Genomic DNA, 11,489 nt, shown 5'->3' with positions numbered 1-11,489 from the left:
TTTTTCTTCACTCTGTGCACGCTGGGATTGGCTCAGGCACGCTGGGTCCTAGTGCCCACCCTGCATTTCACTTACACTTCCTGGTCCTGCCTGCAGTACAAACGTTATCAGTAAGTGGGGATGGAACTTATTAGGTTATTAAATCCAGGTATGTCAGTGTGAGACCGTAGGGGTATTGGGGGGCTGAAAGTGGGTGAGGGGGGGACAGGGTACTGGGGGGGGGGTGTATGTGAGACCATGGGGGTTGTGAGGGCAGAAGGTGGGTGAGGTGGGACAGGGCACTGAGGGGGTGGATGTGAGTTGATGGGGGTATTGGGACTGAAGTGGGGGAGGGGGGACAGGTCACTGGGGGCTGAATATTATAATGTTTTGTTCTGATATTATATGTGATCCATCATGTAATATTTGCTGTCTGGGGAGGCTGGAGATGGGGAGTAGGGGGCTTTTGATACGTACCACCTGGGTCTTTTATGAGTATTAGTATAAGGAGCCCCCATATAGTAACCAGGAGCTGCATCACATTTACAGCACCACTGCAGCATTATTTTTTATTTCACTGCTGGAGTGGTGCTGACAATCCCCGTCCCCTGCCCTCTGTCTGATACTCACCTTCTGGCGTTTTCATCTGTTTTAGTCTCCGCTCGGCTCCGTCTCCTGCAGTTTGTGGCCTGTCCGGGGCTCCAGTGTTTCATGGAGCAGCGCAGAGGTCACTAATCAATGTGAGTCTGTGGGAGCCTCGTTCTGGCCTCTTCCTCACTCTCAGGCTATGTGCACACGTTGCGGATTGGCCGCTGCGGATTCGCAGCAGTTTTCCATCTGGTTTACAGTGCCATGTAAACCTATGGAAAACCAAATCTGCAGTGCATATGATGCGGAAAATACCACGCGGAAACACTGCGTTGTATTTTCCGCAGCATGTCAATTTTTTTTGCAGATTCCGCAGCGTTTTACACCTGCTCCTGTATAGAATTCCGCAGGTGGTAAAACGCAGGTGAAATCTGCACAAAAAACACAGGAAATCCGCGGTGAATCCGCAACAAGTGCACATAGCCTCACATTGAGCGCTTGTGACATAGCTTCTAACTTCTGTCCTGTCAGAAGCTGCGCTCACAAGTTTGAGCAGCGGCACTGCAGCAGTGCCACAAAATAGTGAATACGCCGGAGGATGAGTAAATGACCTGGGCATCCAAACCATGACAGGGAGCTGTGAGTCCATCATACTGTGTATATTTGAGCTGCGGGCCCATCATATTGTGTATACGGGAGCTGTGGGCCCATCATACTGTGTATAAGCAGGGGCGGACTGGGCCGGGCGGCAGGAATGCATGTGCCCCCCGGGCCGGTGCCTGAGCAGCTGCACAGGGCCGCTGGAAGACCGGCAGCGATTTTACTACATAGCGCACCATCTTTCCATCTTTAGTTGCCGGGACTGAAAAGGGCCGCGGCGGCTGGCGTCAGTGCGGATCGCGGGAGCAATGAGCACGGCTGCGGTCCTTGTTCCTGCGTGTGCTGAGTGTGCTCGTCTGCTGCTGCTGCCCTTGCCAGCGCGGGCAAGCAGGAGACCCCGCGTGCACACGGAGATAGTTGAAAAGGCTGGTGCGCATACGGTGCCTCCACCTGTGTCTGACGCTGGCCGGCCTGAACCAGCGTCAGAGAAGACTGCTCTCACCAATGCTGCCTGGGATCCTCTACTGCCGACGCTGGGACCCGACCCACCTCAGCCCTTCATCCTCCCCACCTCCCCCCCCATCTCAGGGACCTGGGTAAGTCCCAAGATGATTTTTTTTTATGTGTATATACAGCATTTGCACCTATATAATGTGTAAAGACTGCTATATATACATTATATAGGTGATGCTGCTGTATCACCTATATAACGTATGTATAGCAGTCTATATACATTATATAGGGGATGCTGCTACTGATTTATATAGATTATATAGGTGACACTGCGTTGGGGGTGTGTGTGTGTATATATTTATATACACACACCCGTACGTACATACACAGCAGTATCACCTATGTAAAGTATATACACATCAATAGCAGTATTCACTATATAATGTATATAGACTGCTATACATACATTATATAGGTGATACAGGGATTATATACAGCAGTATCACCTATATAATTTGCATATATAGCAGTCTATATACATTATATAGGGAACACCACTATTGATGTGTATATTTGTTATATAGGCGATACTGGTGTGTGTATATACACACACACACACACACACACACGTACATATATACAGCAGTATCACCTATATACAGGTCCTTCTCAAAAAATTAGCATATAGTGTAAAATTTCATTATTTACCATAATGTAATGATTACAATTAAACTTTCATATATTATAGATTCATTATCCACCAACTGAAATTTGTCAGGTCTTTTATTGTTTTAATACTGATGATTTTGGCATACAACTCCTGATAACCCAAAAAACCTGTCTCAATAAATTAGCATATTTCACCCGTCCAATCAAATAAAAGTGTTTTTTAATAACAAACCAAAAAACCATCAAATAATAATGTTCAGTTATGCACTCAATACTTGGTCGGGAATCCTTTGGCAGAAATGACTGCTTCAATGCGGCGTGGCATGGAGGCAATCAGCCTGTGACACTGCTGAGATGTTATGGAGGCCCAGGATGCTTCAATAGCGGCCTTAAGCTCATCCAGAGTGTTGGGTCTTGCGTCTCTCAACTTTCTCTTCACAATATCCCACAGATTCTCTATGGGGTTCAGGTCAGGAGAGTTGGCAGGCCAATTGAGCACAGTAATACCATGGTCAGTAAACCATTTACCAGTGGTTTTGGCACTGTGAGCAGGTGCCAGGTCGTGCTGAAAAATGAAATCTTCATCTCCATAAAGCATTTCAGCCGATGGAAGCATGAAGTGCTCCAAAATCTCCTGATAGCTAGCTGCATTGACCCTGCCCTTGATGAAACACAGTGGACCAACACCAGCAGCTGACATGGCACCCCACACCATCACTGACTTCAGTTGGTGGATAATTAATCTATAATATATGAAAGTTTAATTGTAATCATTACATTATGGTAAATAAAGAAATTTTACACTATATGCTAATTTTTTGAGAAGGACCTGTATAACGTATATACACATCAGTAGTAGTATTGCCTATAGAATGTATATAGACTGCTGTATATACAATATATAAGTGATATTGGCTGCTTCTGTATATAATGATCTATATACATTCTATAGGCAATACTGCTACTGATGTGTATAATCGTTATAGGTGACACTGCGGTGTATGTGTATATATATATATACACACACACATATACCCAGCAGTATCACCTATATATAACGTATATACAGTAGCAGTATCATCGACGGGCACAGTCCGGCCACGAATTCGCCCTTCCCTACTCCCCTCCAGTCAGTGCCCCCATAGCGGTTTAGCAGTCCGTTAAATGGACTGCGTTACACCGCGGCATAACACCTTCCGATGCCTTTCCCGCTCCTCATGACGCTGCGGTCCCAAAGAATGAAGAAAGAATTCCAGCTCAACGAGACGGTGAAAAAGTAAAAACTGGGTACTTTATTCACTTCATATCAGAAGCAGAGGATAAAACATAAGCACAATGTGATAAAAACACTATCTACGCGTTTCAGGTGGCACAGCACCCTTAATCATGATATCTAGTGTGCAGCCTGTTCCATGCTTTTTATATATGAGCACCCGGTAGGCACACCGGTGCAATGGCTAGTCTAATGAAAATAGAAACACCTGATAGTGTGTGTAGACACCAATTAGCTACACAGAAAAAAACAAAGAACAAACAGAAAAAAACACACATATGCTTTGGCTATATAGAACGAGAAATATAAAATACAGCAGTATGATTGCTCAAGAAATGATTTTTAGCGACAATAAAATACAAAATTACATTACATACAAAAATGGTGTAGAAAAATGTATCATGTATTATATCAGGCTCTTCATGAAGTAGTTGGAGGGACAGAATTGGAACAATATCCGAAAAAAAAAAAAAACATTGAAGTGATCCATAATCATTATTCAGAAAATGCACCATAACATATAAATCAGAAAAATACACAGATTCTTGAACGAAATGAATATTCAGAAACCTATAGAAATGTATATGAAAAATAAAGATATAAAATAATTAGTAATCAGGTTGCGGAGAATATGTATATACATAATAGAAATTCAGTAAAAACTTAACAATGAATATTATAAAGAATAATGAATATTTTACTGAATGAGGAAATAGCAAACTGCAATAGGTACATTTGATTACAAAAATCCCTAGTAACGAGACTAAACCAGTGGTTTTATACGCAGGAGGGAGAAAAAACATAACGACCATATAGGCCAGACAACATGGAACCAGACAACCTCGAACCGGTTCGAGCACCCAAACGGTGCCAACATGGCTTTTCAGGGGAAAAAAATAAAAAAAAAAAAAAATAAAAAAAAAATTTAAATAAAAAAAATATTTTTTTAAATAAAAAAAAAAAAAAAAAAAATTGTATTAGTTATAAACTGTGCGAGCTACGATGAGGACACATGAGGAAGAAGAAAATCTATGTGCCAGGAAGGCAAGAAATACATGCATTTTAAAAGCGGTATGTCTAAGGCTGGGGTCACACATGCGTGTTTTACGTACGTAAGAGCGCATAAACTACGTCCGTAAAACTCGCATTGCATACGGCACAATGATTCTCAATGGGTCTAGTCCTATCAGCCGTATATTACGGATCCGTAATATACGGATTTGTACGGGCGCAGAAAATCGCAGCATGCTGCGTTTGTCAGCGTATCGCGCAAAAAATACGACAATGCAAGTCTATGGGAGAGCGTATAATACGGCCTGCTTACGGACCATGCGTGTGCCTTGCGAGAAATACGGAACTTACTGGCAGATGTCCTGAAACGTCCAAAGGCCTCAATCAGGCAGGTGAGACATGCTAATTAGCTGAAAAAGCCAGACAGTGAACCCGGAAGTCTGCTGCACGCCTCCACGGAGTGAGATTCACCATGTCTCACATTATCAATGTGGACATGCTCATTATTTTGGTCCAAGAAAGGCCTGTAATTTGGGACCAAAGAGATCCAAACTACGCCAACAGAGCCCAAAAAGAGGCAGCATGGAGGAGCGTGTGTGTGGCCCTCTTCCCACATTATGAGCAGCAGCCACGTCAGGCACAGCGACAGATAAGTAAGTACACCCATGTTTGAAATGTAATGTTCTTTGGAATTATCAGGCCCTTTCTACTTTGAATTTCTGAGCACGAATGTAGTAAATAGTCATGAAGGAACTTGAAAGGCCACCAGTAGATCCAAGGTGTGGTACATGATAAACGGATTTCAGTAATGTTTAGAATAGGTGTCCCTTTTACTTACTAACAGTGTTTCACATTATTTGTCCTTTCTGTGATAGAGGTTAGTGGACTCTGTCCTTGTGGCTTTGCTTGCTAATTGGGGTTTTTGTTTTAGATTTAAGAAGAATTCTTATCCCCAAAGGCCTATTTGGATGCTACACTTAAATCTGTGTAGTCATTTACACCTTTTGTGAGCTCACTGATTAATGGTCTAAAGAATGTGTGTTTTTTTTGTTGTTTCAGTGGGTGATGTTACAACAAGGTGGCAGAGTATCCGCGACCAGTACAGGAGGGAGAGGCAGCAGCGGGAGAGAAGTGGAGCCGGGGCACCTCCCAAAAAAAAGAAGTACATATACTTTGACCGGCTCAACTTTCTCAATCCCAGCATGGACCTCAGGCCGTAAGTACCAATCTCAATAATTTTTTGTGTGGGTTTTGGTATTATTTGTGTTCTTATTTTTATTTTTTTTTTGGTTTCCAGAACTCAGTCTAACCTCACTGACAGGGAGACAGGGTCTGACTCCGAACTGGTCATTGACCCAGTTGGGGAAGCTGAAGAGGTGGCTGGTCCATCTGCTGCTCCCTCTGGCTCCATCCCTCCTGGATCCTCCTCATCTCGTCTTGAAGCTGGATCTGTCTCAGTACCACACCCAGAGGACCCACAGTTTGCCTCTTCTGCCGCAGCCTCATCAGCAGCACCACCACCTAGCCAGGATGACCCTGGAAATAGCAGCAGCCCAACTGTTGCCCTGGCTCCATCCCCACAGGCTGCAGTCAGACCACAGCTTGCACGCCGCAGAAGAGAATTGAGACAAAGCCGACAAAACGTGGATGCTGGGGTCCTGAGCTACTTGGCACGTGTTCGAGACGATGATGGGGAGGAGGGATTTACCAGGAGCATGGCCAATTACTTAAGGGCCATAGAGCGGGAGTTAAGGCTACGTGTGAGAGGGTGTTTTCAGATCCTTGTTGACGCATGCACCCCCCCAAATAACCCATACAATCTCATGCTGATGATTGAACAGTGGCAGATGTCACCTGAAAATGTTCTGCGGCCTCTGAGATTACAAGGCCTGGCAGCTCAACAAGGATCTGAACCACCCCCTCCACGTCAGCCAACACCTCAGCCCCAACCCCCATCAACCACACAATGGCCACCTCAGCAACATATGGCGGGATATCTTCAACCATCACAATATGGCCACTTGTCCACACCCAGTGCTGGAGGCTGGTCCCAACCTGGGTATGGACAATATGGTCATTTTGGGTTGGGTTATGATTCCCGGCCATATGGTTATCAGCAGCAGGGGTATCTCCAAAATCCTCGCCCCACTCTTCCAAGTTCCCAGCATCCTAGCAGGCCAAATGTCCCTCAGGCCACAACATCATCTGCACAGGGTTCGGGACAATTGGGCCTACAAATGCCACCTGATGCAGACACAGAGCAAGCTGCTTCTCCTGCCCCTACCTACCAGGACTTGTAATTTTTTTGGTTTAGGTTTGTTTTGTTTTTTCTGTTTCTTTTAAACTTTTTATTTGGTTTTTTTGTATGATTTGTATACAATTTGTATGCTTGTATTCTCACTACAGAGCAGGGTTGCTTGTGGTAGGAGTGGCAATATTTTGCAAAAAAGAAAAAGTTACTTTTATAAGGCCCAAAAAAGGTTAGGACTAAAGAATAACCTACACAGTTAAAAAAGTTACCCAGTAAATAAAACGTTTTGTTACTAACAATCACCGTCTGCCTGCGCTGTATTCATTGTTCCATCACACACACATGATATGCTGATAACCATATGTGAAATTAGAAAAAAAGAAACACAGATTTGGAAACTTGTTTAACACATACTTTATATAGCTAATTAATTACACATGCAAAAAGGCATAGTCTTGCCAGGGAATAGCACCTTGAGGAGACAAAAAATAATTGGTAAAGATATCACGAACTTTCAGACCAGAAAGTGGCCGACGCGGAGGAGGGACATATGGGGTAGGCCTACGAACATTGATCATGAGGTTATCTTCCACACTTGGTGATGAACAATCATGTATTCTTGTGAAATTATGTAGAATGACACAGGCTTTTATCACTTCGTTGATTGTAGCCTCACTCAGCTGTATGGCAGAGTGAAGAACACGCCATTTGGCCACAAGAATCCCAAAGGCGCACTCAACCAGTCTCCGTGCCCTGGCAAGTCTCAAATTAAACACCCTCCGCCGGTGGTCAAGGTTGCGCCTGGGGTAAGGCCTCATGACGTGCCTCGACAGTTGGAAGGCCTCATCTCCAACAAAAACAAAAGGCACTGCTTCAGCATTGGAGCCTGGGAGTTGTTGTGGTGGTGGGAGATTCAACTGGTTGTCACGTAGCCGCCGACCCATTATGGACGAATTGAAGACCCTAGAGTCTCCAGTTCGCCCATAGGCCCCAATGTCTACAATTACAAACCTGTAGTTACTGTCAGCAACTGCTAACAGAACTACAGAGAAAAACTGCTTGTAATTGTAGAATTGGGAACCAGAGTTCGGCGGCTTACGCACCCTGATATGTTTCCCATCCACAGCTCCAATGCAATTAGGGAAGTCACAATTATTTTTGAAACCTGTGGCGATTTTAAGCCAATCGTCCTGTTTTGGCTCAGGCAACACCGCTTCATGTAGTTTCATCCAGATTTGGGAACAGGTTGTCCTAACAATGCCTGAAATGGTAGACCGCCCAATCAGAAACTCCAGGTGTAGACCCGCATAGGACAATCCTGTGGCCAGGAAGCTGCAATACAACAAAAAGGAAAAAGAAAAAAACATGAGCACTAAGATCCAAGGAAGAAGCCCAAGTGTATATTTCCGAGAATATAACATTATTTACAGTATACAAATTTGCAGTTTTTAAAAAAAAGAGACTATAATCTTGCCAACATTCTTTGATATGTGCTTGTGGCTTCATGTCCAAGTGAAGTTAATGAAACCTAGTAGTACACCTCACATTTGTAAAGCAAAACACCAAAAAAAACAGTATTTTCAAATGTGGAATACATACCGTAAGGTTAGGAGCAGACGCTCCTCAGCAGAGATGGCTTTTCTCATCCAGGTGTCCTTAAAGGTGAGCCCAGGACGTAAGATCTCCAACAACATGTCAAAAGTCCGGATGGACATGCGAGTATACTGGTAAAACTTCTCTGGATGTGCCCTCAAAGCTGAATATAGTCTCTGGAAATGGCCTTTACTCTGGCGTTGGATCAATAGAGGATGTACCCACAATCTTCGTCTCCTCCTTCGCGGATCCACATTGACCGAATATGGCTGGCCAAAGCGACGAGACAACACCCAGTGAAGCAACACCCGCTGAGTTGTGCTTAAATACACAGGGCCAGACATGGTTGTAATCTCCAAGCAACACAGCCAAAATATGCTAGAGAACATATAGGGCAGATGGGAGGGCTCCACCTGTTGTAGAGGGCTTAAATAGTGTGGTTAATGATGGTTTAAATGATTAGCAGGCCTGAAAACCGTTAAATGTCCATTTTGTGATGGTGCGTGATAAATACGCCATACGGATCACATACGCATCACACACGCACAAGCACATGCGCAAAATACGCGACCACACCTCAGCAACGCCGGAACTACGGAAGTCACTTACGGAGACATTTTGGCGTATTCAACGCGTAATACGGACGTATAATACGTGGCGTATTGTCTTACGCCAAGTGTGACCCCAGCCTAATAGAAAAGCATAATATCCCAAGAATGCATTGCAGCAATGACCGGAGATGACGATGATCATCACGTGTTATTGCCGCAATGCATTCTTGGGAACCGGAGCGTCGCGAGGAGCATCGGTAAAGGCCTGGGCTGGATCCGGGGGCCACCGGAAGGTTAGTATATAACTATTTTTTATTTTAATTCTTTTTTTAACAGGAATATGGTGCCCACATTGCTATATACTACGTGGGCTGTGTTATATACTACGTCTCAGTGCTTTTAACTATGTTGGCTGTGCTATATACTACGTGGCTGTGCAATATACTATGTGGGCACTGTTATATACTAAGTGGGCTGTGATATATACTATGTGGCTGTGTTATATACTACGTCTCTGTGCTATATACTACGTGGGCTGTGCTATATACTACGTGGGCTGTGCTATATACTACATGGCAGTGCTATATACTACGTGGCTGTGCAATATACTACGTGGCTGTGCTATATACTACCTGGCTGGGCAATATACTACGTGGCTGAGCAATATACTACGTGGCTGGGCTATATACTAAGTGGCTGTGTTATATACTACGTGGCCTGTGTTATATACTGCGTGGGCTGTGCTATATACTACTATACATATTCTAGAATACCCGATGCGTTAGAATCGGGCCACCATCTAGTGTGTGTATATATATATATATATATATATATATATATATATATATATATATATATATACATACACTGTATATATTATAGTCTAGAGATGTTTATATAGTATGGCGCTGTGTTTATAGTGTATAATTCACACACACTATATATACACTGCCACATCTCTACACTATATAATATTTACACCGCTCTATATTCCCTAACACGGTATATAATATGCAGCTGTGTATATAATAGAATGTAGTATACCGTATATACTCGTGCATAAGCCGAGTTTTTCAGCATATTTTTTTTGTGCTGAAAACGCCCCCCTTGGCTTCTACATGAGTCATTGTCTTAGGGCTGTCCCACACGTCCAGATAATTCCGGTACCGGAATAAATTGGTACCGGAGTTATCCGTGTCCGTGTGCCTGGGAACTCACGTAGGCCATACGTGCGGCACACGTGTGCCGCCCGTATAGCGAGTGGGTACCACACGGAGCGTGTTGTACCCACGCGTCTGGTACCCTGCATCGTGCTGAAGCCACGATTCATATGTTCCCTGCAGCAGCGTTTGCTGCAGAGAAAATATGAAGAATAGTGTTTAAAATAAAGATCTGCACGCACACGGACCCCAGACGGAGACCGTCCGTTTGTGGTCCGTGTTTTACACGGACCCATTGACTCTATTGGGTCCGTGTAATACGTGCGCTCCCACGAACACTGACATGTCTCCGTGTTTGGCACACGGAGACACGGTCCGCAAAAAATCAATGACATCTGAACAAATGCATTGATTTTTATGGGTCTACGTGTGTCAGTGTCTCCGGTACGTGACGAAACTGTCACCTCACGTACCGGAGCCACTGACGTGTGAAACCGGCCTTAGAAAGATAGAGGGGGAGCAGCGGGTCACAGAGGCAGGAGCCGGTGGCTGGGGCTAAAGCCTGTGCCGCTGCTAAAGAGAAATGAATATTCACTGCACTGGCAGTGAATATTCATTTCTCTTATAGCGTTCACAGCCACCAGCTTCCAGCACACATCCTACTTACCTTCCTTGCGCGCCTTCGCTGCATCTCGTTCCTGTGCCAGCAGCTCTTCAGGCCGAGCGATCATGTGTCCTCCGCTCATTAAGGTAATGAGTATTCACCCCTCTCCACTCCCATAGGCGTGGAGTAAATATTCATTACCTTAATGAGCGGGGGACACGTGATCACCCGGCCCCAGGAGCTGCTGGCAACGGAACGAGATGTTGCGAGGGCATGCAGTGAAGGTAAGTAGGATGTTTTTTTTTGTTTTTTTTATAGGAACCATGCATACAAGAACAGGGATAAGGAGCCATGCATACAAGGACGGGGATAAGGAGCCATGCATACAAGGACAGGGATAAGGAGCCATGCATACAAGGACGGGGATAAGGAGCCATGCATACAAGGATGGGGATAAGGAGCCATGCATACAAGGATGGGGATAAGGAGCCATGCATACAAAGACAGGGATAAGGAGCCATGCATACAAGGACGGGGATAAGGAGCCATGCAGACAAGGACGGAGATAAGGAGCCATGCAGACATGGACGGGGATAAGGAACCATGCAGACAAGGACGGAGATAAGGAGCCATGCAGACAAGGACGGAGATAAGGAGCCATGCAGACCAGGACGGGGATAAGGAGCCATGCATACAAGGACGGGGATAAGGAGCCATGCAGACAAGGACGGGGATAAGAAGCCCATGCATACAAGGA

At 44.7% G+C, this 11,489-nt stretch overlaps 1 protein-coding gene across 1 annotated transcript; it reads left to right on the top strand.

Moving 5' to 3' along the window:
- The first annotated feature begins 5,286 nt into the window (after positions 1-5,286).
- On the top strand, positions 5,287-7,440 carry LOC143784136 (uncharacterized). Its single transcript, XM_077271976.1, has 2 exons — positions 5,287-5,789; positions 5,871-7,440. Exons 1-2 carry the CDS (start codon positions 5,608-5,610, stop codon positions 6,871-6,873), a joined length of 1,185 nt encoding a protein of 394 aa, XP_077128091.1. The 5' UTR covers positions 5,287-5,607; the 3' UTR covers positions 6,874-7,440.
- Positions 7,441-11,489: the final 4,049 nt, after the last annotated feature.

Source organism: Ranitomeya variabilis, chromosome 7 (genome assembly GCF_051348905.1).
Source record: "Ranitomeya variabilis isolate aRanVar5 chromosome 7, aRanVar5.hap1, whole genome shotgun sequence".
In the NCBI taxonomy this organism is placed as follows: domain Eukaryota; kingdom Metazoa; phylum Chordata; class Amphibia; order Anura; family Dendrobatidae; genus Ranitomeya; species Ranitomeya variabilis.
The sequence above is the reverse complement of the archived record's forward strand: the minus strand, read 5'-3'. Positions and strand labels throughout refer to the sequence as shown.

Excerpts from the sequence above, each read along its gene's own strand:
- LOC143784136 (XM_077271976.1), top strand. The coding sequence starts at position 5,608 with ATGTGTGTTTTTTTTGTTGTTTCAGTGGGTGATGTTACAACAAGGTGG. Across the intron at positions 5,790-5,870 it reads CCCAGCATGGACCTCAGGCC|AACTCAGTCTAACCTCACTG; the intron begins GTAAGTACCAAT and ends TTTGGTTTCCAG.